General features: G+C 39.4%; 1 protein-coding gene across 1 annotated transcript in view; it reads left to right on the top strand.

The window, feature by feature from the left end:
• MED13L (mediator complex subunit 13 like) overlaps positions 1 to 26,120 on the top strand; it is a 314,129-nt gene extending 288,009 nt beyond the window's left edge. Inside the window, exons 21-31 of the mRNA XM_025401481.1 lie at positions 600 to 1,020; positions 1,528 to 1,747; positions 3,200 to 3,388; positions 8,680 to 8,903; positions 9,101 to 9,243; positions 12,210 to 12,368; positions 13,635 to 13,811; positions 15,660 to 15,817; positions 18,501 to 18,662; positions 21,214 to 21,326; positions 23,298 to 26,120. Coding sequence (XP_025257266.1) covers positions 600 to 1,020; positions 1,528 to 1,747; positions 3,200 to 3,388; positions 8,680 to 8,903; positions 9,101 to 9,243; positions 12,210 to 12,368; positions 13,635 to 13,811; positions 15,660 to 15,817; positions 18,501 to 18,662; positions 21,214 to 21,326; positions 23,298 to 23,430 — 2,099 coding nt within the window. The 3' untranslated portion in view covers positions 23,431 to 26,120. The remainder of the gene's footprint in view (positions 1 to 599; positions 1,021 to 1,527; positions 1,748 to 3,199; positions 3,389 to 8,679; positions 8,904 to 9,100; positions 9,244 to 12,209; positions 12,369 to 13,634; positions 13,812 to 15,659; positions 15,818 to 18,500; positions 18,663 to 21,213; positions 21,327 to 23,297) is intronic.
• The last annotated feature ends 848 nt before the right edge of the window (positions 26,121 to 26,968 follow it).

Below are 26,968 nucleotides of genomic sequence, written 5' to 3'. Positions count from 1 at the left end.
AAATAGCAAATCCCTCTCATCCTTTCTTTTATAGATGCAACATTATATTTCTTTTGCCTCAAGTAATGCTGTATTTGTTAAGGTCCATTTTGGTGTTCTGAGCAGTTTAATGCTAATTTCTATATGTACATATATTTTTAAAAACTATTCAAAGTTGCCTAATCATGTCTAATTTACTCCACATTTTGAAAACTTAGCAGCATGACTTGGTGTTAGCTGCTTAGTTTTAACCCATATTCTGAAGAGAATCTTAGAAGCTTGTAAACCTAGGAGTATAATGTCCCGTGATGACTGTGGAATATATAGCTTCTCATTTTTCAGGGCAGGCATATGGAATCAGTCTGAAAGGAGACTATCACAAGTGATTGATTTTCTCTTTTCAAACAGGCCTCTTCTGTAGAATTTATAAGTTGCTCCATGTGCATTTCCATGTTTGCAGAATACATAAGCATGAGTGTGGAAGATAGTATTTTGTGTATTGTAATCAGAGTATTGCAGCTTGAAAGCATAATTTTTTTACAAGTGACCGTTCTAGATTTCTGGTTTAGTCGACACTGCAGAATATCACTAAAGTCACCTCTTTGCATGTATTCTTTCAGCACCTTATTTAGCCACTCTGCAGCTTGATAGCAGCCTGTTGATACCACCTAAATACCAGACCCCACCAGCAGCGGCACAGGGACAGGCTACGCCTGGGAATGCTGGGCCCTTAGCTCCAAATGGATCAGCAGCTCCCCCAGCTGGCAGTGCATTTAACCCCACCTCGAATAGTAGTACTACAAATCCTGCAGCAAGTAGTTCCGCATCTGGTTCCTCTGTGCCACCGGTCTCGTCGTCTGCCTCTGCTCCTGGTATTAGCCAGATAAGCACTACCTCTTCAGGATTCAGTGGTAGTGTTGGAGGGCAGAACCCCAGCACTGGGGGCATTTCTACGGATAGAACTCAAGGGAGCATAGGCTGTGGCGGAGACACTGACCCTGGGCAGAGCTCTTCTCAGCCCTCACAGGATGGACAAGAGAGGTATGTTACTCACTGATTGAGACGAGTGGCCTCAGCTCAGACCCTTTCTCTCTTCTTCTGCACCTTTTCTCCCTTGACCTCATGATTCTCTGAATCCTATGAAGTGCTCTATTTCTCTTCTTCTCAAAAGAAAGGGGTAATGGTCAATCTAAAGCTGCAGTGTTAAAATTTTGAGACTTCTTATAAATTATTATGACTTATAAACCTTATTAAACTTACTATCAACTTAATTAATAACAACTTTGTACAACATAACCACAGAAAAGAAAGGGGAGTTTGAAAAAGATATCTCCCATTTTAGAGGAGTACATTGCCATTTTCCATCTGCCTTCAATGCTCTCTGGCTTGGTTTGCCTGTATTTTGGTAAGGTGATACATGTTACTCTTACATTTAATCTGTAAACATTCTTTAGGGAGCCTGTGTGCTCTAGAATTGAGCACTTTTGTTTTTCATACTCATGTAATTTATGTTTATTTTGTGTGTCTCACAAGTGACTCTCTCGCCAGTGTTACAGAAAGGGAGAGAATAGGAATTCCCACGGAGCCTGACTCTGCAGACAGCCATGCCCACCCTCCAGCCGTTGTCATTTACATGGTGGACCCATTCACTTACGCTGCGGAGGAGGACTCCACTTCTGGGAACTTTTGGCTGTTGAGCTTGATGCGCTGCTACACAGAAATGCTGGATAATTTACCTGAGCATATGAGAAATTCTTTCATTCTCCAGGTTACTGTTTGCAAGTTTATTATTTACTTTTGATGTTGATATTTTTGTTGTTGTGAAAATAAATACAGGCTTATGGTTTTTCTTAAAAAATAGAAGTACAGGTTAATTATCCCCTAACGAAAATACTAGGGACCAGAGTGTTTTGGATTTCTGATTTTTTTTGGAATGTTTGCATATATGTAATGGGAGACCTTGGCAGTGGACCCAAGTCTAAACATAAAATTTGTGTTTTATGTACACCTTATACACTTAACCTGAAGGTAATTTCATACAATATTTTTAATAATTTTGTGCTTTATACAAAGTTTTGATTAAATTTGACTGCAGCACATCACATGAGGTCTGATATGGAATTTTCCACTTGTGGCGTTTTATTGACATTCCAAAAATTGTGGGTTTTGGCGCATTTTGGATTTCAGATTTTTTGATTAGGGATATTCAACCTGTACCTGAAAGTATAAAAGAAAAAATAGTCATAATTCCGACTTTTACATTCAACCACCATTACCATTTTGGTGTTTTTCTAGCTTGTTTTTCTATTTTTGTTTACACAGTTGAGATCATACTTTTAATATAACTTACTTTCTATCTAATGTTATTCATGAATACATTTTCATGTTATTTAAATTCTTACAAGCATTTTTAATGACTGCATATTTTCCATAGCCATTCCTATATCTCCACTTCTTTACTGTTATAAATAAAACCATAGTACACATTTATGTATAATCTTATTTTTCACATTTCAGGTCATTTTTTAACATGGATTCCTAGATGTAGATGCTGACACATATTGCCAAATTCCATTCCAAAAGAGATTACACTTACTTTCCTTTCATCAGTGAATGAGTATGCTTATTTTCACTGCACCTTTGACAGCTTTATAGTGTAATGATTTTTTAAAAAATTCTATATAGATGAAAAACAGTGCTTCGGATGTTTGGGTTTCATTTTAATGTCACTTTAACTGAAGCTATCTTGGAAAATTAAAAGATTGAAATTAAAGTTATCAGAGTACATTGCTGATAGTTTTCCATTGTTTTGAAGTCTGTATCCTAAATGATTAGGTAATAATTCCAAAAAATGCCACACACACTGTGTAATTATAAAAAGGAGAAATATAATACAATTTGGGGGCCATGGTAATACCTGTAATAAATTGAGATCTTACCTCTAAAATGGGAACATGGTAGTTTCTAAGTGACAGTATAACTTGACCCATATAATTGTACATCTTTTGAAATTGCTGGTGATAGAGAATTTTATGTCAGTGGAAGGAATTAGGATTTAATTATATTGTGTGTGACACTGATATATTTTAGGGCTGAGGTTACCTCTCCCCATTGTGGTAAGGAATTCATGCTGTTTCCTTTTTCAGCTTGCTTGTTAGCGTGTTAGATCTCAGTTTCTAGGTTTTTGGTTTTGTTTTGTTTTTTGTATTTGTGTCTTTAGATTGTGCCTTGCCAGTACATGCTGCAGACAATGAAGGATGAGCAAGTTTTCTACATTCAATACTTGAAGTCCATGGCATTTTCAGTGTACTGCCAGTGCAGGCGACCATTGCCTACACAGATCCACATTAAATCCCTCACGGGATTTGGGCCTGCAGCCAGCATTGAGATGACCCTCAAGAACCCTGAGGTGGGTATTGGCAGGACAGAAGCTTAGAAAATTTATACTAAAATGCAAGCTAGGAGAGGTATTTTATCTAACCTAGAGATTGGCTGGTTGCTTAGTTGGCCTTCTACCTTGATATAAGAGTTGCTAGGCTGGATGTGGTGGCTCACGCCTGTAGTCTTAGCACTTTGGGAGGCTGAGGTGGGAGGATTACTTAAGCCTAGGAGTTTGAGACCACCATAGCAAGACCCCATCTCCACAAATGTTTTTAAAAAAATTAGCCAGGTATCAGTGATGATGTGTGCCAGTAGTCCTGGCTGTTTGGGAGGCTGAGACGGAAGGATCACTTGAGCCCAGGCGTTTGAGATGGCAGTGAGCTGTGATCACACAACCACTTCCGCCTGGAGAGTAAGACCCTGTCTCAAGCGGGGAATGAAAAAGAGTTGGCAGGTTTCTTTAACTCTTAGGTTTAAATAGAGGAGATAGTTCTCTGAACTTTTAAGAATTTTTGAGAAAAGAGGCAAGCAAATTCTTACTGTTTTTTTTATGTAGGACTTTAGGCAATAATATATGTATCGCTTTTAGTTCTTAATGTTTGAATTTTCTAAATTTATTTTCTTTATTTTTCTAAGCTACTCTGTGTCTTAGATCAGAAATCCTTTGCATTTTCTGGCTCTGGTCTGTATCCTGAGACAGCAGTTGTAGTTGTGTTTACTCGCAGGGGCCCTCATTTTCTGATGCACATACTTACAGGGAGTTGATTTCTCCTTCCCTTGCCTCAGTGCTTCGGTATGTAAATGAATGCATTTTCGCTCCATCTTTTTAAACCTACTTCCTACAGATATGTGTGGATTTCAAAGGGAATTTTACAGCACCAAAGCTAAACATGTTTTTAACAAAAGTTTTACACTTCCTTTGTTTTTCTAATCACCTTATCTTGAAGATAGGTGTACAGGGCAATGTTCAGAATTTTCAAAGCCTTCAAAAATCAGTTCCCACCATTTTATTACATGAAAAATACCCGATTAGTAAAAGCCAGCAAATACCTCTTTACCATAAGAGAGCTTCTTAAAACACCAACTGCTATTTTTAGTTGGTAATGTTGTTCTGAACAACTCTATGAAATGCTTGCACGTTTATAAGTAAAATGCTTGGAAGTGAAAAATGATGCAAGTAGTTAATACTGTGTTTGTTGTAACTTGGTTCAGGTCAGCTTAGTCCCAAGGGAGAAAAGCTGCTCAGCCGATGACCTACATTCACTCCAGTGTTATATAAAATTTCTATTTTAGGCAGTTTTAGTTTAGTTTATTCTTTGAGTTTAAAGTTTTCACTTCTATGAGCAGTTCATCTGTTTTCTCTATTAAATTTTTCTAGAATTTCAAAAATAAACATCTTTACTTATTTTTCATTTTGTTTCCAGAAATTATGAATTATTGCCTTTCTAAAGGTTATTATTCTCAGAGCACCATCAGGAGCTCATAAGATAAAGTGAGGTTTAGGTTAAAATAAATGGCAAAAAAACTTCGAGTAGTATGCTTTTTCTCCATTTTGCTTGAAAGAGGAAGAGAGAAACGATTTCACTTTATTAGAAACAAAAGAACCAAATGTTATAAATATTTGCTGAAGTTTATACTTTTTTTTTTTTTTTTGAGACAGAGTCTCACTCTGTTACCCAGGCTGGAGTGCAGTGGCCGGATCTCGGCTCACTGCAAGCTCTGCCTCCTGGGCTCACGCCATTCTCCTGCCTCAGCCTCCCAAGTAGCTGGGACTACAGGCGCCTGCCACCACGCCTGGCTAATTTTTTGTATTTTTAGTTTCACTATGTTAGCCAGGATGGTCTCAATCTCCTGACCTTGTGATCCGCCCTTCTCGGCCTCCCAAAGTGCTGGGATTACAGGTGTGAGCCACTGCACCCAGCCTGAAGTTTATACATTTTAATCTGCATTAAGGTAATGGTTAGTTGGTCAATGCTGCCTCTGCCTCTGCCTCAGTCTGCAGCTAGAACACTGTGTTCTCGTTTGGTAAATATGGTTGAGCATCTACTGTGTGCCAGGTGCTCTCTTAGGTACTGAGGATGCAGGGGTGAACAAAACAGGCCCCTGCCTCCATGCAGTTCTCATTCTCTGGGTGGCACAGTTTTATACAAGTTGTCACATGTGAAAGAATCTACTTTATAGTATTTACATGCAAATTTTCAAATACAATTGCTGTTATCTTTTGTTTTTCATGGAATATCTCACATCTCAGAACACAGTTTGGGAATCATATTTTATTTAGTGTTTCAGAAGCTATCTATTACATCTAAGATATTTCACATTTAGCCTTTTGTTTTGTAAAAAACTCCAGGCAAACTCAGCTGGACTTTTTCTTTTTTTAGTAACAGCTTTATTGAGATACAATTCACATATCATGAAATTCTTTTTAAAAATTTCACAGTTTAGGCTGGGCGCGGTGGCTCTTGCCTGTAATCCCAACACTTTGGGAGGCCGAGGCAGGCGGATCACCTGAGGTCAGGAGTTCAAGACCAGCCTGGCCAACATGGCAAAATCCCGTTTCCACTGAAAATAAAAAAGTTAGCTGGGTGTGGTGGCGGACACCTGTAATCCCAGCTACTTGGGAGGCTGAGGCAGAAGAATTGCTTGAACCCAGGAGGTGGAGGTTGCAGTAAGCACAGATCACGCCACTGCACTCCAGTCTCGGTGACAGAGTAAGACTCTGTTTCCAAAAAAAAGGAAAAAAAATTGTACAGTTCAGTGGTTTTTAGTATTTCCACAGAGTTGTACAGTCATCACTACTGTCTAATTTTGGAACGTTTTCATCAACCCTCAAAGAAACACAGTATTCATTAGCACACACTACTCATTCCCCACTCCAGTCCCTGGCAACCACTGGTCTACTTGCTGTCTCTGTGCAGCTGCCTGTTCTGGACATTTCGTGTAGATGGAATCATACAATATATGATTTTTTTTTTTCTTTTTTAGACAGGGTCTCATTAATATTGCTTGGGCTGGTCTTGAACTCCTGGCCTCAAGCAGTCCTTCCCCCAATTTTTTTACTTTTATTTTTGAGACAAGGTCTTGCTCTGTCGCCCAGGGTGGTGTGCAGTGGCAAGATCATGGTTACTTGCAGCTTCAACCTCCCTAGGCTCAAGTGATCCTCCTGCCTGAGCCACTGGAGTAGCTGGGACTACAGGCATGTGCCACTGTGCCTTGCTAAAGTTTTGTAATTTTTTGGTAGAGATGGGGTTTTGCCATGTTGCCCAGGCTGGTCTTGAGCTCCTTGGCTCAAGCATTCTGCCCGCCTCAGCCTCCCAAAGTACTGGGATAACAAGCGTGAACCACCTCACCTGGCCATATGTGATATTTTATGTCTGGCTTCTTCCATTTAGCGTAATGATTTTGAGATTCATCCGTGTCATAACATGTACCAGTACTTCATTTCTTTTCCTGGCTAAATAATATTTCATTGTATGGCTATACCACATTTTGTTTATCTATTCATTAGTTAATGGACATTTAGGTTGTTTCCACTTTTTGGCACTTGTGAATAATGCTGCTATGAATATTTGTGTACAAGGTTTTTGTGTGGACATATTTCTCTTGGTAAATACCTAAGAGTGCAATTTCTGGTCACGTGGAGAGTGAATTGATTAGTGTTAGATTAGCTTTGCAACTTTGAGCAAGTCATTGAATATTTCTCAGCCTGAGTTTTGAATCCCTGTGATGAATGAATGAGTTGGGTTATATTATTTTCAAAGTCTCTTTTAGCTTTAAAATAGTGTCATTCTGTTACTACCGTGCCTAATGCTGTGTAGTTCAGGGATCAGCAACTATGGCTTTGGGCTGAATCCAGCCTGCAGCTTGTACTTGAATGACCAGCTAGGTAAGAATGATTATTACTTTTTTGGTGTTTTTGAGACAGGGTCTCACTCTGTCGCCCAGGCTGAAGTGCAGTGGCATGAACATGGGTCACTGCAGCCTCGACCTTCCAAGCTCAGGCAGTTAGCATCTCAAGTACCTGGGACTACAGGCATGCACCATCATGCCTGGCTAATTTTATTTTACTTTTTGTAGAGGGAGAGTCTCACTGTGCTGGCCAGGCTGGCCTTGAACTCCTGGGCTCCAGTGATCCTCCCACTCCAGCCTCCCAAAGTGTTGGGATTACAGGCATGAGCCAACACACTTAGCCAGTGAGTACATTTTTACAAAAAGGAGAATGTGTGACAGCCATAAAAATCTAAACTTTATTCTCTGGTTTTCTTTTTTATAGAAGTTAGCTGACCCCTGTTGTAGTTTATTAAATAGTAAGATGTGTATGATAGCTGTAAAAAAAATGACAGTTAAAAAATTTTCACAGTTAATCTAAAATATTTATATTTGGTAACAGCTGTTGATTTGATTTCTAAAATTACATACACAAACACACATATTAAACTATATGTACTGAAAAGTACTCAATCATAGGTATACTGCTTAATGAATTTTCAGTAATTAAAAAAAATACCATTTAACAAGCGCAAGAAGCAAATGCATAATCGATATCCAGAGCCCCTCTTGTGGCCTCTCCAATCCCTTAAAGATAGTCACTATTCTGACTTCTAATAGTGTAGTTTTGCCTGTCTTTGACCTTGATATAAATTGAATCATCTACTTCATATTCTTTCACATTCGGCTTCTTTTATTCATTGTTGAGATTCATCTGTTTTGTTGCTTATAGTTTTTTCATTCTCATTGCTGTTTGATATTCTGATTCTGTTAACTACATCACAATTTATTATCTCTTTTACTGTTGATGAGTATACAGATTATTTTCTATTTGGAGCTATTGTGATTAATACTCTTGTGAATATTCTTATACCTGTTTTTTGGTAAACGTGCATTTTATTGGTTCAAAGGGAGTATATGTTTGTTCAGCTTAAGCAGCAATGTATAAAAATTCTTGTTGCTCCATATTCTCACCAATATTTTCTCTTTTTTTATTTTCGACATTCTGGTGGTTGTGTAGCATTATCTCATTGTGGTTTCAGTTTCCCACTTGCCTAACAACTAATGAAGTTGGGCCAGTGTACTTTCTAAAATAGTAATTTCTTTTAATAAGGAAATACTGGCTTAATTGAGTTTCCCAGCTTATATGTAAATAATAATTTCATTATGTGTCATCAATACTATTTATTTATCTAGTACTGGAGAGAAAGAGAGAGAGAAACGATTTATTACCATTACTCCTTGTGGGTCCCCTCAGTGTCGTTCTGGATTTTGTTATGATCATTAAGTTGTGTGGCTTTGTACTGATAATGATTCTGGTTTTGATTTCAGCGGCCCAGCCCAATCCAGCTTTACTCCCCTCCCTTTATATTGGCCCCAATCAAAGACAAGCAGACAGAGCTGGGAGAGACGTTTGGTGAGGCGAGCCAGAAATACAATGTGCTCTTCGTGGGCTATTGTCTATCTCATGACCAGCGCTGGCTTTTGGCTTCCTGCACTGACCTCCATGGGGAATTATTGGAGACCTGCGTTGTAAATATTGCTTTACCAAGCAGGTGAGAAGGCTTGATGTTTATGGTGCATGTAAATTGATGCTGTACCAGTCTTCAAATATGAATATTTCCTGTTTTCTATGTAAATGAAGTGGGTACACATGGATAGGTTCTTTGGAATTTCTAGTGTTTTGTCTTACAAGTGATAACTCTGATTTATCTAGGGACCCCTTCCCTTTTCCCATTTCTTTCTTTGTTAGGTCACGGAGGAGTAAAGTATCTGCACGTAAAATTGGACTACAGAAGTTATGGGAATGGTGCATAGGGATTGTCCAAATGACATCTCTACCCTGGAGAGTTGTAATCGGGCGACTTGGGCGTCTTGGCCATGGGGAGCTTAAAGGTGAGAAGTTTTTGAAGAAGTATTTGCAGAAAACAGAGGAAAAGGGCTGAGCTGATGTCATTAACTGAACTAAGGGAGGAAATGTTTAAATTTGTAGTAAGAATTAAGCAGATTCTATTTTATGGTTCTTTTATATGTGCAGGATAAAGCAGTTTTAAACTCTTCTTTGGCAACAAAATCATTTATCCAAATAAAATCTTAAATATTGAGCCCCAATATATAAAACAAAAAGAGTTTTATTAATATAAAAATGATAGTAAATTCACATTTCGAACATTTATTTATATATTGAGTCAATGAGAAGAACTAGTCAGTTTTAAGACAAAAATTTTATATCAGTGATTGTAGGTGACAGTTGAAGTCATATAAAAACAGCCTTCAATTTGTTTGGTGGTTGATGATGAGTTTTGTGTTTCTTTAGTTTTTTTGGTGGCACAACAGCAAGGAAATCCTGTGTCACGAGGACAAGTAGTTGTCAGTAGAAGCAGTGTTTATTCACATTGCCACTGTCTGATGTTCTTCAGCCTGGAAGCTTAAAAGAGCAGATTTGTGAAGTTCAGTCCCCAACCACCACTGCTTATATTCTTTTTCATAAATGTAACAGTCGGTTAGAAAGCACTTTAGCTGTAACACAACACAACTGAGCACCAGCAGCTGCCTTGCTTGGTGCTGAGCCCAGCTCATTTACTATCCCAGTGTAGCTACTTGTACAGGTTTATGTGAATAGTATCAATAAGCTTAGATTATTTTTAAAGCCTTATTAATTAATGACACACTTATAAGAAGTTCAATATATGCATTCAGATGGGAGAAGTTTTTTCCTAAGATCTTCACAAAAGAAAGACTTATGTCACAAATTAGCTTAGTGGCTTCCTGGGTGCAAATACATTAGAGCAGAGTCAGCAAAGTTTCTTCGTAAATGGCCAGATAGTAAATATTTTCAGCTTTGCAGGCCAGATGGTTGCTGTTCTGACTATTTAGTTCTGCCGTTGTAACGTCAAAGCGGCTCTAGACAATACCTAAATGAGTGTGGACGGCTGTGTTTTAATAAAACTTTATTTACAAAAACAAACGGGAGGCAGGATTTGGCCTGTGGATCATAGTTTGCTGACCCCTGCATTAGACCATGTACGTTATTTCTTTATAGGAAATTCACATCAGGTATTTGTAGATTCCCTAAACAAAAATCACTGGTACAGATATAACTTGCACTGTAGGAGTGCTTAAGTGTACCTCACTTCCTACAATGCAGGTTAAATCTGGTGTCAAATTTTCAAGGTTTAACAGCAGTTTATATAAATATTACATCATATGTATTAAGTAAATGTTTTCTTTGGCATTTACAATTTTTTTTTTTTTTTTTTTTAAGTAATAAGTTATACTGTAGACTAATAGACCCTTTTCATTTTTTAAAGGACTATCATAATGAATCTTGTATCAAGTGCCTGGAGGTCTAATACATTAGGGGATTCATCATTTTATTTCTGTCAGAATTTTCTGTCTTCCTCCCCAGTCTGCTTTTTCAGTCAATCTTATTTCTTAAAGGCTTTGAGCTATTCTTAACCCTTGGGGAAAGTTAGACTATAATAGGAAAGAAGAGGGAGGATACAAATATAGAGTAATAGTCTAGTCACTTGGTATTTTGGAAAATTATTAAGGCCATCTCCTTCCCTTGTATGATTTTTATAAGGGCACATTCTTCTTCCTTATCTCTTAGTGGAGAGGAATGTGTGACTGGAGGAACCCATCAAAAGATTGAAAGAAAATGTATGTTCAGGAATAAAAACATGGGAAGAACCTAGTGTACAGGAAATCTGTTTACTAATCTACAGCTCCTTCCTTTGGGGATCCAAGGTCTGTGCCACTTTGCATCTTCATGGGACAGTGTGCAACAGGAGACTGAGGTTTCAGAGTCAGCTTTGTGAATTTCTGTTTCTTATCTCCAGAGTCTTTATGATGAAATACATGCTGCCTTTTCTTTCTTACCTGGTTTGAAATATGAAGCTCACATCTGTGATTTTCCATAGTTTTAAAACACACATTCTTCATGTTCCTGGCCACTCTTATTTCAGCCACTTCAGTTTTGGGTTCTTTGGGAATATGGGAACAGTTCTCCATTCACTTGCTCTTTAAGGGGAGAAATGGCAGCTTATTTGGGGGAAAAAAAGAGAGTGGAGGTAGAGCAGCCTGCACTGGTGTGGCATTTTATGAGCAAGATGGGATCCGAGAGCAGGGGCGATGCATAGGAATGGCACATACTTCATGTGTGTAAGGGAGGTAGGAAGAGGGGACCAAGTGCTTTCCACTTCTCAGAGTAACATAATCCTCCACAGTGCTCCAGTTAGGTGTAATGCTTTTGTTTGGAGGCAGTAAACATTAGAAAGAAAATGTATGCCAACTTTTCAGTCTCCGCTATTAGTGCAGCATCGTTTGGAGCACTTTACTCACACTCATTGTGAGCTCTTTGGGTGTTCTAAGAACTATTTCTCTTCATTTCTGCTGCTGCTTGCCTTTCATGGAAATAACTAACCTACAGCAATAACCAAAACTCAGGTTTACCTCCACCCACCAGTGCTCTCCTCCAGAGCAGAGTACTCAAAGAATTGAACCTTGAGAAGGAGGAGAAAGGACAGGGCAGCTAACACTGCTGCCATCATGGAAAAGCACTCTAAGTGCCTAAATCTGGTCTAGGTAGATTAGACTGGATTAGTGCTGGACTCTCAAAGGTCACTTCAGACATGACATCAGCCTACAGAATAGTAGGCCTTTGTTCCTTTGTTAATGAAGTGTAATAGAAGTCGAGTAACATTCTCTTTATAGCAAGGAGGGGAACTTCTGTAAAGCCATAATTCCCTTTAGGGCCCAACCTTGGAAATTCAATTACCGGGCAGAAGTGCTAAAAAGCTCAAATCTCCCATCAGTATGAATTTCTAAAGACTGTGTATGACTGTGATATTTGATTTCAGATTGGAGTATCCTCCTTGGAGAATGTTCACTACAGACAATCAGCAAAAAGCTCAAGGATGTGTGCCGGATGTGTGGAATCTCTGCCGCAGACTCTCCTTCTATCCTTAGTGCCTGCCTGGTTGCCATGGAGCCCCAGGGGTCCTTTGTAGTGATGCCAGGTAAATTTCTTCGTGTCATTGTCATTAATTACATATCACATCAATTCAGTCCACTCAAACTTAAGTCCACAGACAAGCGTAGAATTGTCTTCATTATATTTCTATGAGAGAAGATTGTATTTGGGGCTTAAAGATGGAAAACGTTCGATCCCTTCCATGGGGAGTGGTTTGTGATTTTATCATGTTTGTTGACCAAAGCTCGGAAGAAAGACTAAGTTCTGAGTATAATTGAGATCTCATAGAATCATGGCTAATGACTGTTACCTGACCCCAGTTTGTTGTTAATATATGAAGATCACCCTCCAAAGAACTACTAAAGTAGACCCCAGCATGATGCATATTTGAATATCCTTTTGAAGACATGCATTTGGCAGAATCCCACAACAGCCTCGAAGGGATGTTTCTGTAGTCTCTCTGATATGGTTGAAGATGAATGGGAAGGCAATTTAGCACAGTACCTGGTACACAGTAAGCTCTCAATAGATGTAGGTGTCATTTGTGGATGGCCAAAACATGCGACCACAGAATTTCTTAAGAATCTGGCTGGTTTTTTAAAACCAGCAACTAAGCGATTTTATGCTTTTATAACCTATCTTTACCATCCAGATATTTCTTGAATCCAATGGGGGACCTTCCCCACTTATTCCTTATAAAAGTCAATAGTATTGTGGTGTGAGAGTGGGGTTACTTGTCATCAATCCAGTGAGAGACAGATGTCCTCATTAGACCATAGGTTACCTCTGTTGCCTCTACCACTTGGGCAGTTACGTAACTTCTTTGTGCTTTTGTCCTCATCTATAAATGGGGATCATAGTTCCTACCTTCAAATGCTGTGGTGATCAAATGCGATAACTTGAATGAAGAGTTTAGCACAAATGCTGGCATGTAGTAAGCATTCAGTAAGTGTTACAACATATATTGATTTTTATGGTACTATTTCTATAGGATTGTTAACCATTTAGAACAGTACTTTATAAATTGTGAACAACCAGAGGAGGAAAGAAAGTAGGGGGTTTATTTTTAGAAATACTTCTTATGTAAGTAATTAAAACATTTAGTAGACTTAATCCAATTTTATCTTAACCTTTTCAATGTGAAATGAAACTTGGGTTATTATAGATAGCTATGTGCTCTGAGTCCGTTTCTTTGAAGATATTTAAACAATTGGACTCAACTTTGAGTGTGTATTTATCATGGCATTTTCATCAGACTCGTACCACTCCAGATCATTGATTGATATAATTCTTTTTATTTTTTTCTTTAAAGATGCTGTCACAATGGGCTCTGTTTTTGGCCGAAGTACTGCACTGAACATGCAGTCATCTCAGCTCAACACCCCTCAAGATGCTTCTTGTACACACATCTTGGTGTTCCCAACATCATCAACCATCCAGGTGGCTCCAGCCAACTACCCCAATGAAGATGGGTTTAGCCCCAACAATGGTGAGTAGAAGACGTGTATGGATAGTGCTCACCTTCGTGCAGGGCAGAGCTGGATTATGGAATCACTGGGCTGCCCTGCCACATGGCTTTTCTATATTGTAATAAACAACCCAGGAACTATAAAGAGGGGATAGATGGTTTGAGAATCTTTTTGGTCTTAAAGCTTTAATTTATCTGCACAATTACCAAAACCAAATAAATATTTTCCTCTTTTGGGCAATTGACTTTCTTCTGTTTTTCATTAAAGGCAAAAAATAATATCTGTGTGGCAGTGTTCTGTACTTGGGTGCCACTCTTTCAGTAAATCTTTGAAGATGTGATTTGAAATGTTTGAAGTACTAAGCAATATGAAGAGAGCACCTTCCTTTAGCTAGTTGGTGGGAATCTAATTTGCTATAGAGAAACTCCTTATTTGATTATTCTTAATGGAAATTTTTGAGTATCTGTTAAGGCATCTGTTTTAAAAAATGATCATTTATAAACTATAAAATGCTCAATACTGTGCATCCATTTGCATTGTTTTTGAAGAAATTGTAACACCTACCAGTGTTTACTTATGGTAAAGGGGATGGGGAAAAGGATACCAAATTTTATGTCTGGTATGATTACAATGGATTAACAAATTTATGAGAAAATAAAAGAATCATAGAAAAAAAAGGTCATGGTGATTGGGTTCTAGGTGATGGTTTTCACTTTTTATACTTTTCTTTAGAAATTTTCTGCTGTGGATGTACCTTACTTTTATAGTGTCGGGGAGGATTGCTTTAATGAAAACATTGAGCCAGGTGCACCCCATGCCTGTAATCCTAGCACTTTGGGAGGCCGAGGCAGGCGGATCACTTGAGGTCAGGAGTTTGAGACTAGCCTGGCCAACATGGTGAAACCCCATCTCTATGAAAAATACAAAAATTAGGCCGGGCGCGGTGGCTCAAGCCTGTAATCCCAGCACTTTGGGAGGCCGAGACGGGCGGATCACGAGGTCAGGAGATCGAGACCATCCTGGCTAACACGGTGAAACCCCGTCTCTACTAAAAATACAAGAAAATTAGCCGGGCGAGGTGGTGGGCGCCTGTAGTCCCAGCTACTTGGGAGGCTGAGGCAGGAGAATGGCGTGAACCCGGGGGGGCGGAGCTTGCAGTGAGCCGAGATCGCGCCACTGCACTCCAGCCTGGGGCACAGAGCAAGACTCCGTCTCAAAAAAAAAAAAAAAAAAAAAAAAGAAAAATACAAAAATTAGCCAGAAATCACTTGAACCCAGGAGGCGGAGGTTGCAGTGAGCTGAGATCGTGCCGCTGCACTCCAGCCTGGGCAAAAGAGTGAGACTCCACCTCAAAAAAAAAAAAAAAAAGGGGGGGAGAGAGAGAGAGAGAGAAAACATTGTGCTTTGATTTGCTTTTGGAATAGGTCTCCATTTTCAGGGCAAGTTCACGCCCATTAACATGCATTCATTCAGCCTCTGGTGTTTTAGATGCTAATTGGATACATTGATGGAGTCTACTGTGTTTTTGAATGGTGTCAACTTTAATGATTAAATTGCTGCTTTAGCTCTTTAGCCATGTTTTTATGTGCCTTTGGAGGCTATGTAGAGTGTTGGTTTTTATGTTACATTCTTGATTGCATTCTGTTAATACTTTACATAAGGAGATCATTGGAGAGAGCACAAAGCGAGAGAATAATTTGTAATAGCTTGCCCTCAGTAGGTCCTCCTGCATCTCAGTTCTTAACTGTGTGTGTCCAGAATAGCCATATGCCAACAAAACATGACATAGGTTCAGTTGGATTATTATGATAATTGATATGGACTATCTTTTTAATTTTTGTGCTTTTTTTCCCCCCTCTTCCCTCTAGATGATATGTTTGTTGACCTTCCATTCCCAGATGATATGGACAATGATATTGGCATATTAATGACTGGGAACCTCCATTCCTCTCCCAACTCCTCCCCAGTACCCTCCCCAGGCTCTCCTTCTGGAATTGGTGTGGGCTCTCACTTCCAGCATAGTCGGGTAAGGATGATTTGGAGTACATTGTTTAAGACAACCACAGCCTTCAGGAAGATAATTCGCTTGACATCCGATCATCTTGTTCCTACACGCACAGTTCTTGATGGTCTGGGTCCTTGGTACAAGTGAAATAAGTGTGGGAAACTGACTGTAGTTCCATTTTGAATACAAGGCAGGAATTTGAAATAAATGTGTTATCATTTCTGATGAATAAGTTTTATCAGAAGACTAGTCCTGTTACAGATGCAAGGGTTTTTTATGCATTGTTTTCTTAGCAAAAATTAGTTCTAGTTGCTTGCTGCTTCCCAGTTGTTTTTTTTTTCAATGTTATTTTTTGCCAAAATAGTGGCTTTTAAGAGATCAGTACAACAACCGTACTTATTCAACAGTAACTGTGCTGATTGAAGAACAAGTTGTTGGTGATGGCTTGTTCTGAAAGGAGCCTGCCATGCTCTTTGCGTGTCCTGGCTTAGTCATTTTGCAGCCTTCTTCTTTCTAGCTGACCCACAGGAATGGCAAGAGCCGCCAGGAGATTGATTTTACAGATATGTCCAGGTTAATGCCAGAGTATTAAGGAAAAAACCAGAGCTTACAACTGGTTTCATCTTTAAATATCTCAGGGATATTGGAGGTGAATGAACAGAAGATTTAAGAGTTAGAGGGTTCTGCCACAGCTTGTGGTAACTTTGCTTCAGTTAGATGATTCCTGCTGCATCACTGTATTTGTACTGTTTATTTAAAATGTTACGAGATTGAGGGGCTAAGACTTAGAAAAATAGCTATGTCTGGTGTCTTAGACTGAACAAGCATAAGCAACCCTGCTCACACTCATTTATTTAGACACAAAGATGGATATAAAGGACTAAAGTTTTCACTGGGGGGGCTTTTATTCCCAGCACTGAATTTATTAGACGATGGAGAAAAAGAAGGTTTCTAACTTAGATTAGTCACAGAGCAGGTGAGACCAGAGGAGGGCATCTCAGAGTGTTCCCATGTTATACCTGCCGCTGTTACCCTCTTCTGGAAGGAAGGGGTTTTAAGTCTGTTTCCTTTGCAGTTACTTACCAGTTAATGACAATTTGTTCATGGGAAATGGTTGTGATAGGAACAAAACCCACAAATTTTACATTGCCTATTTTTTTAAAGTTAGGTTTAATTTGAATTCTGTAGGCAAATAGCGTGGTAGCTAAGAATGCATGCCCCAGAGTCTGTTAAAGACAATTCTGAATTGCAGGTCTGGGCCTGCGGGCTTTGTGACCTTGGACAACCTAACTTCACCTCTTTTAGCCTGAGTTACCTTATCTGTGAAGTGGAATAATAGCAACTACCTCCCAGTACCTGTTTTTGTAATTCAGTTTATGCATTAACAAAGAATTGGTCATTAAAGTGTAATGTTAGTTGTGTAAGAAACAGAGGTATGCTGTGTTTCTCCCTTTTTTTGGAGCCTTAAGCACTAAAGTCTTTAATTCAGTGTCATGATTTAGACAGTGCTGCTCTGAAGCTAGCCAGGTGGCCTTTTTCAATCCTGAGCACCTGCAGCCAGGTGACCTCCAAGAGGCTTTAAGCATTTCCTTTTTCTGAAGCATTAAACATTCTTTGATATCCAGTTAAGACATTATAGCAGGGAAAAGAATGCCTTCAAAGTGGCAGTAAATTTTTTATTTTTTAATCAACTCAGAATTGATACAGTTTGATGTAGTAGCTGCAGATTATTTTTTCCTTCTAAACAGAAGGCTTTTTTTTTTTTTTTTTTTTGAGATGGAGTCTCACTCTGTTGCTCAAGCTAGAGTGCAATGGCGTGATCTTGGCTCACTGCAACCTCCGCCTCCTGGGTTCAAGGGATTCTCCTTCCTCAGCCTCCTGAGTAGCTGAGATTACAGGCATGCACTACTATGCCTGGCTAATTTTTGTATTTTTAGTAGAGTTGGGGTTTCACCGTGTTCACCAGGCAGGTCTCGAAATTCTGACCTCAAGTGATCTGCCCGCCTCAGCCTCCCAAAGTGCTGGGATTACAGGTGCGAGCCACCACACCCAGCCTAAACAGAGCCTTTTAAAAACAAATGGCTTACTTATTGCTTACATGAAAGGTACATTTTCAGTTGTTGAAGCTAGCTAAAAGAATTACAGATAAGAAAAATGTCAGTTGCAGCAAAACATAGTGAGCCTCTTCCAGGAGTCTCTTATTAAGGGGAATGCTGCAGATGGAAACATGGCTTCTCTGTGAGCAGATCTTGCACTACTGGCAGCTCAGGAACATTTGTGCTGTGCACGTACTGGTGTCACATTGTCCTGGTCAAGCTGGTGAGCTCGTGTGTCTGTGGTTGGTTGCTGGTGAAAGAGCACCTGCGTATGGTAGAAACTTCTGCTGTCAGAGATTGTAATCTTTCCATTTTAGTTTGTTACATCACGATGCCATGGAATTGATCTTCCATCCCATAGAAAAGAAACCCAAGCAAATAAATCTGTACTTAGTTGACTGAGGCTGTCAGCTTTGCTGGCATCTTCTCTATGTGTGCAGCAAAGACAGTGCCGGCCCTGCTTTCCTTTCTCAGCCACCTGTGGCTTTCTGTGAGATGCTGCCACAAAGGGGATCACTCACTGCAGTGTGCAGAGTGAACTGACGAAAGTTTGTTTTTCAAGGTTTAAGATAAATGTTGATCATGCTTTTGGGATTTTTGTTTTTCAGAGCCAGGGTGAGCGTCTTCTTTCTAGAGAAGCACCAGAGGAACTAAAGCAGCAGCCCCTGGCCCTTGGGTATTTTGTATCAACTGCCAAAGCTGAGAATCTTCCCCAGTGGTTTTGGTCATCGTGTCCCCAGGCTCAAAACCAGTGCCCTCTCTTCTTAAAGGTTGGTTTGGTATCATATTAGAAGTTTGCAAGGAATGAGTGATTTATGCTTAAATTTAATTTTGCTTAGAAATTTCAGTTTTAGGCATCATAATCTTATTCTGTTCCTTTTTTCTCTTGTATCTACTTACACTCTGAGGAAATTTTACAGTTGTAGGTGGAGAGTAGAATTTAGGAGGACCCAAAACCATGTCACAAAGAAATGAATCACAGTAGCCCAAGGAGGAGACAGTGGGGCCCAGAGGGTAAATCTAGGGTGGATACATGGGGTTCAGTGTAATGGTCTTTCTCCAAGTCTATATTGCGTCACTATCAGTAAAGTTAAGCCTGCGTCGAGGGTATAGTAACCAGCCGTCCTCTTCCTCCCCTGCCATGGACTCCTCTCATTCTTCATTAGAGCAGGGTAAGAGTCGGCTAAAAACATCGCACATTTGCACTTCCTCCTTCCTTTATATTTCTTGGAACCTTTTAATCCCAATTTTAAAGGTTCAAAACAAAAGATCCCCTATTTGCAGTTTGTGTTAAAAACAGCAATACCTAGAATGAAATCCATTTCTTGCCCACAGATTGGCAAAAATACAAAGATTTGGCAACATACTGTGTTGGCACAGATGTGGGGAGCAGGCCCTGGTGTTGGTGGAATTGCTGAATAATACAGCCCTACACACTACCCTTTTAGGGCAGCATTCCCACCTCTAAGGAAGAGCCCAAAGGTTCTTCGCCAAAACAGAAAATGACGTATGTCCAAGACTGGAAAGAACCTAAGTGTCATCAGTGATGGACTGATTGAATCAACTGTGGCACATCCAGACAGTGAAATGTTAATCATTTGCAACAAAATGGAGAATATTTCTGTGTAATCATTCTGTGGAGTAGCGATTACCGTGGAGTAATCTATAAGATATGCGTATTCACACACATATACACACACACAGCTGATTATATTTTCAAAAACAAATGATGGAAATCAAACCAAAAACTTAGTGAAGCAATGTTCTTTTCCTAATGACTTTAACATACTATTATAAAATCAAAGAAGGTTTATAAAAATGCATGTGTTCTGTATTTTGAATTAGAATTATCAGTATGAGCGTAGATTTATTTTTCCTCTCTAAAAAAGTTTACACATTTTTTTAGCTCTGTCTGCTGAAAAAGCTTAGCAGCAATAAACACCTCTGTTGCCACAATTGTGGTTCCTACACACTGTTGTCACTTAAAGGTACTATGGTTCTTTGAAGATGACTGATTCCAGGTATGAAGCAGGAAATGTTCCCAATGAACCTAGGGCATCTTGTCACACCTAAAAGCAAGAAAGTTACCAAAGATCATGATGGTCCATCAGGGCCTCAGGAGCCATCTTAGAGGGCAGCTCGATTGTCCAGGGCTAGGATGGGACCGTGTGATCATTAAAACAAATGATGACAGTGATAGAATGAAACAAATCCTTGGTTCATAATTGTGTTGGAAAACAAAAAATCAGTCATTTTTAACTGCTAGAGCATCAACTCAGTCTGAAAATAAAAAATAAAGAGAAAGCATTTATATATTGCCTCTCGTTTACATATAAAGTAATACCAAAACCATTGGGTGAAAACTTGATGAGGAACTTTATGATGGGTGTAGTACGCTGGTACCACCTGAACCCAGTGATGAATCATGTTACTTCAGGTGGGACAGTAGACATTTCGTGCCTTTAATCATTTGTCACGTACAGATCATGTTGGCTCATGATTTTAGTAAACCAAATATAAAAAGACATTTTTGAGATAATAAGGGAGCATTATCTTATTATCTTGCAGATGGGGTGATTGGGGTGATAATATTAAGGAATCATTGTGAATTTTTATTGTGTGATAATTACTGTTATGTTTAAAGGTCCTTATGTGAGATATCTCTGACTTTTTACAAGCAAAAAGATACAATATTTGTTTTATGGGTTTTTTTGTTTGTTTTTTGTTTGGTTTTTTTTTTTTTTTTTTTTGGAGACAGAGTCTTGCTTGTTGCCCAGGCTGGAGTGCAGTGTTGCAATCACAACTCACTGCATCCTCATCCTCCCAGGCTCAAGCAATCTTCCAGCTTCAGCCTTCCAAGTAGCTGGGACTACAGGCACAAACCACCATGCCCAGCTATTTTTTTTTTAAATGTTTTGTAGAGATGGTAATATTTGTGTTTTGTTTAAAATAATTCAGAAGAATGAAAACAAAAAAGTGGTGAATATTGATAATTGTTACATCTTGGTGATATCAATTCATGGGACCTTATAATATATTAGAGTATTTTTGTGTGTGCTAGACTATTTCCATTGAAGAAACAAAATACAGTAGACCAAAAAAGCCCAAAAAGTTTGCCTCCCCCCTCCCCCCTAACCCTAGGATGAGAAGTTACTTGGGATTACCTTGGGGGTTACTGAGCAGGTTAAAATTTATAGACTCATAGGAACTCTGACTTCTAAGGACTTTTGGGAGCATCTGCTTCTGGCAGACATGGCCTCCCTCACTTCTGCACTGTGATTGTCTAGACCAGAGAGGTAACTCCCTTTGTTTTTTCACCAGGCTTCGCTGCATCACCACATTTCAGTAGCACAGACAGACGAACTTCTGCCTGCCAGGAATTCTCAGCGGGTTCCACACCCTCTTGACTCCAAAACTACGTCTGATGTTTTAAGGTAGATACCAACCTAGGCATCATAGCAGTGCAGTTTGAAATGATATTCCTTTACTGTTGTCTTTGCAAGGTGTTTTAATCTAAGTGTGGTATTCATAGAAAAGAAGCTGCCATTTGTGCAGTGAAACAGTATCTGATGAGTCAGTGAGAGCTGCAGTCCCCCATAGCTGCATGGGACAGGGAGTGTGACACATTGGATTCAGTTAGGCAGTGATATGCATTTATAATTGCCTTTGCTTCCCGTTCAGAGCAAGCACTTCACGGTGATGAAGAGAGGTCAGATCTCGGGGGTGGATAGTTAGAAGACAGTATCTGGAACTTTTAAAGCACCTCACATTGAAAATACTTTTTATGCTTCCTGTTTCTTTTTTTTTTTTTTTTTTTTTTTTTTTGAGACGGAGTCTCGCTCTGTCACCCAGGCTGGAGTGCAGTGGCACGATCTCAGCTCACTGCAAGCTCTGCCTCCCAGGTTCATGCCATTCTCCTGCCTCAGCCTGGGTGACAGCTTTTTTTTGTATTTTTAGTAGAGACAGGGTTTCACCGTGTTAGCCAGGATGGTCTCGATCTCCTGACCTCATGATCCACCCACCTCAGCCTCCCAAAGTGTTGGGATTACAGACGTGAGCTACCGATTATGTTTTTTTTTTAAATGAACTAGAACATAAATGACATAGTAGGGAAATGCATCCCAGAAATGGGTATTAATCAAACCACAGACATTCTTCATCTACCTTGAGAAAAGATACAGGCCTTTTCTAATGTTTTATAACTCTTAAATGGTTAGGAAATGATAAGAAACTGTACATTATAGATTAATGTATAATTATAGTTATGGATAAAAATAACCTGATCAACATAAATTTGGCTTCCAGGCCCCCTAGAGCAAGGGTCCCCAACCCCTGTCCATGCCTTGTTAGGAACCAGGCCGCACAGCGTGCGGTAAGTGGCAGGCGAGCGAGCATTACAACCTGTGCTCTGCCTCCTGTCAGGCAACGGCATTAGATTCTCATAGGGGCACAAACCCTATTGTGAACCGCACATGCAAAGGATCTAGGTTGTGCACTCCTTATGAGACTCTTAATGCCTGATGATTTAAGGTGGAATAGTTTCATCCTGAAACCATTCCCCACCACGTGGAAAAAGTGTCTTCCACAAAACCGGTCCCTGGTGCCAAAAAAGGTTGGAGACTGCTGCCCTAGAGGAACACTGCCCAATAGAAATATAATGTGAACCTCAAATCTAATTAAAATTTTTCTACTAGCCACATTAAAATAGTAAAAAGAAACTGATGAATTTTAATAATATATTTTATTTAACTCAATATATTCAAAGTGTTATTTCAACATGTACCAATATAAAAATATTCATGAAATGTTTACATACTTTTTTTTCTTTTTCTTTTTTTTGGAGATGGAGTCCTGTTCTGTCACCCAGGCTAGAATGCAGTGGCATGATCTCACTGCAACCTCCGCCTACAGGCTCAAGTGATTCTCCTGCCTCAGCCTCCCAAGTAGCTGGGATTACAGGCATGCACCACCACGCCTGACTAATTTTTGTATTTTTAATAGAGATGGGGTTTCACCATGTTGGTCACCTGGTCTTGAACTCCTGACCTCAGGTGATCCACCGACCTCGGCCTCCCAAAGTTGCTGGGATTACAGGCGTGAGCCACTGCACCTGGCCTCTAAGTGTTTGGGCTCCAGTGCCTACTTTTACCTGCAGTCCACGCAAGTTCTGACTGGCCTCACTGGCAGAGCTCGGTGGCCATGTGTGGCTGGTGGCTACTGTACTGGATAGTCCATGTCTAGAAGGAAGGAGGAACATGAGACAAGGATGAGGGAAAGAGCCTGGGGCAGGTTAAAGGATGCCTTTGAGACCTCCTTCCTGCTAAGATCTGGAATGTGTTAGAATCTGAGAACCAGCCTGCCCCTCTTGAGGCTCATGCCCCTGCTCTGTGTGTTCTCTTTGGCAGGTTTGTTTTGGAGCAGTACAACGCTCTGTCCTGGCTCACGTGCAATCCGGCCACCCAGGACCGTACTTCCTGCCTTCCCGTCCACTTTGTGGTGCTCACTCAGTTGTACAATGCCATCATGAATATACTTTAATTGGAAAAGCACTTGTTCTCTCTGGCTCAGTTCCTTCTCCCTGCAACCTCAGTCCAAGGAACCTGCTACACTCTGCAAATAACCCACATCCTTTTCTTCAGACCACTCTCCACAGTCCTGCACTGTGATTCCTTCTCAGCAGGCACATGTCAATTCTGCAGTGTTCATTACCAGAGTGACTCCTTGACACTTCTCTCATGGACCTGGAAACTTCCATACGTGGTGACTTTCAGCCAGTGCGGTGGTGTATGTAGCCCCCAACCACTGGTCCCAGGAAGTGGTGGTTGTTGGTGGCTTTTCAGCGGGAAACAGAAGAGACAGTGTCCTTTTGCACAAGAGTCTGTGTTTTCAGCCTCTGTATACAATTGAGGGCAGTCTAGCCCTTTGGATGAAATCCTCTAGTTACTGGTGTATGGCCTGTGGGTTACCTGAACTCCATAATCTGGGACTTTTTAAAAATAAGAACCAGCTCAAGTACATGGTTTCATACTGGGGTTCCTGTCTCCCTAGTGCTCCCATCCAGATTGGCATGAGTGCTTCGGTTGACTTCACACCTGTGTGTGGATGCAGAAGGTCTGGAGACAGCTTCATTTTGTTTATTTATTTTAATTTGTTTTGTCATATGGTTTTTGTGACTTTGTTTTTTTAATTCACGAGGACCAGGTACAGTAGCTGAAACCCAATTCAGATCCACCATAGGATTCTTTGACTACATACCTCTGTCCTAGAAGCCGGAAAAGGAGTAAAAACACATTGGGGAGATCATGCCTAAAAGTAATATATTCAAAACCACCCAGCAGTAGGTTTTGTTAACAACAAACTGAGTTTTAAAAGTTCTGCCATGTTAAGTGGCCAGCATTTCATGAAGGATAACATTTTTATACAGAAGGCAGTCAAGCTCAACTCAGAGCCATGGAGGCAAGTACCTTAATTAGTTTTATATAGTCACAACGGAAATATATTTTCTAGTGAATTCTTATCGAAAGCCAGGTCTCTCCTCTCATTAGATCAAAAGGGACTTATGTACATACAACAATTGAAAGTGTTTGCTCATGAAATCAGTTATAAATATGGTGAATTTTTTCTGGACCATAGGAATATTATTTCAAAGAAATATTACAACTTAACCATTAAATTAGTACTTGAAGTTGAGCCTTTGTGGTGGGACTTTTTAAAAAATGCCTTTTTAAAGCATTAATGGCTAATTGAAGTATTTTATGACTCCTCATTCCTGGCCCAGAGGGTTGTCTTTGAAACCCTGTTTCTAACCCTTGTGTTGTGTGTTTCTGTCTGAGGGCAGTGGGTGTGTACTGGCCTCCCGGGAGCCACTGTGACCAGGCCTTTGAGCTCTTGTCATCTGTGGAGAGAATCATGCAAATTTTAAAAGTTCTTCCAAGAGACTTCCATGTCCTGGTTATTAACAAAAAAGGAAAAATGTAATAATTGATATGATTTTGTAAAAGTATTTTTCTTGAAATAATCTAAAGTTTAAAACATTATATTAAAAAAAAAAGTTGTGTGGTGGGAATGTGAAAGCAGAGAAATAACTTGTAAATGGATAATTTTCTTCTCTGTACCACCAATTGAAGGGGGGGTTGACTTTCGCAATGTATAGGATAAAAAATCTGATATATCAAACCATTTGTATCTAATGTGTACAGTGTAAAATTGACTTTAAAAATATTGCAGTGCTATTTTTTCTTAATCAGAAAGGAAAATTCTCAAGGCCTTTTGAAGAGCATAAGAAGATGAAGATTGTAAACTTGTATAAAATTATCTTGGTGAGAAGACAAATTGTAAAGTAGATATTTGTAATCTTTTACCACTTTGGGGTTGCTTTTTTCCCGGAATTCATCAGAACTTTGAATTTTTTTTTAAATGGGCTGTTTTTAATGCAGGGGCTTTTCTTCCCTAGAAACCCAATTCTAAGCAGAAAAAGAAAAAAAATCATAAAAAATAAAAAACCCCTACAAAAAACTTAAAAAAAAAATGGCAGCAAAGGGTAGTTTTCATCTGGTGTCTTTTATTTAAGTTTTTTAAGTTAAGAAAAGCTGGTGACATATTTATACGTTTTTGTGCAAAAATAAATGAATGGCAATAGATTTTAAAAAATCTTATTATGTACTTCTGTGTGAAAAAGTCTGTATAATATTTCCCTTAAATATGCATTATTTTACTTGTGAGTTTTTTACTGAATTAATCTGAAATGTACAAGCCCTGGATTTGCTACAGAGTGAGAAGTTATTTTATTTTTTTTTATTTTTAATTTTGGAAATTCTGCAGAAATCAGAACTCTTACCATGGTTTGAACAAAAAAAGGGGAAATGGGGAGGGGAGAAGGGTGGGATTGTCCAGCATGCTTGTATGTATATTTCAGAACCTTTTTTAAATGTAAAAGCTGTACATTTCTGGGAAGTTCTGAATTTCTTTTGTTTCCTTTTTTCCTTCAAGCATTTTGCAGTGAGCTTCTTTTATATATAGCAAACAATTTGAAAGAATACAAAAATATGTGAAGTTCATTTAAAAAAATAACTACAGTATAGCGCTGGTACAGTACACTAAAAGACTTTGATAAAAAGAAACAATAATAAAAGGCCTCCATTTTAAATGTCATTCATATATACCTTGTGGATGAGAGCTATATACTTTTACACACTTTTTTAGAGGAATAAATTATTGAATTACTGAAACTTTGAGTGGCTTTTTTCCCTTCCCCTCCTGCCTTTGTATAAAATTATCTACACCTGCTCAAGAGGTGTGTGTATATGGGTTGAATAGCCCTAGATTAGTAGCCAGGCTCTACCTTCCAGTCAGTGAAATGGATGTAGACTTTTACCGCCCTGGTCACCCCCAGCAGCTGTTCTGAAATTGTATTCTTAGACTCCAGGGCACAAGTACATTCCCGGATCAGTTTTTAGATGCTCACACACACAACACTGAATCAACTGTTGTGAGTCGATGAGATCTAATGGTGTCTCTCAGCTATAAGATTGTGGTCAATCCTAGCACAAATGACAAGTCTATCTTTATATTCCACTGCCTTTCTCTTCACAGCCTCAGCCAGTTTCTTTTTGATGTCTCTTAGAAATGACAGATACATCTGTCTTTGCTGTTTTCCTGATTTGCAGGCTGGTAACGGGGGTTTGGCATCTGATACACCACACACAAGTCCCTGTTGGCTGCACACTATCTACCATGCTGTTCCCTTCTTGGGTCCATCAGCTAGGAAAAGCCACATGTTCTAGCAAGAGTTGCGAGGGTATATTTTGTATACTGCCCTTGCAAAATCTCTCATTAAAATGGTTAAACCCCAGGACTTGGCAGGGCTTATAATAAACATTTGAATAATTGGAAAGGCCTTGCTTTTAATCTCCCTTCATCATTTTAGAAATATACGTTGTTCTGAACCTAACATTATCAGAATCCAGAGATAAAGCTATTGAGACAACTCAGCCTTCTGTTATTTCATCTGCAAATGAGGGATGAGGATGATTCCATGAGAAATGCTTTGCCAACTGAACGGCTTGTATCCATGTTA

This window comes from Theropithecus gelada, chromosome 11 (genome assembly GCF_003255815.1).
Source record: "Theropithecus gelada isolate Dixy chromosome 11, Tgel_1.0, whole genome shotgun sequence".
NCBI lineage: Eukaryota > Metazoa > Chordata > Mammalia > Primates > Cercopithecidae > Theropithecus > Theropithecus gelada.
This window is presented reverse-complemented; position numbering and strand designations above follow the sequence as displayed.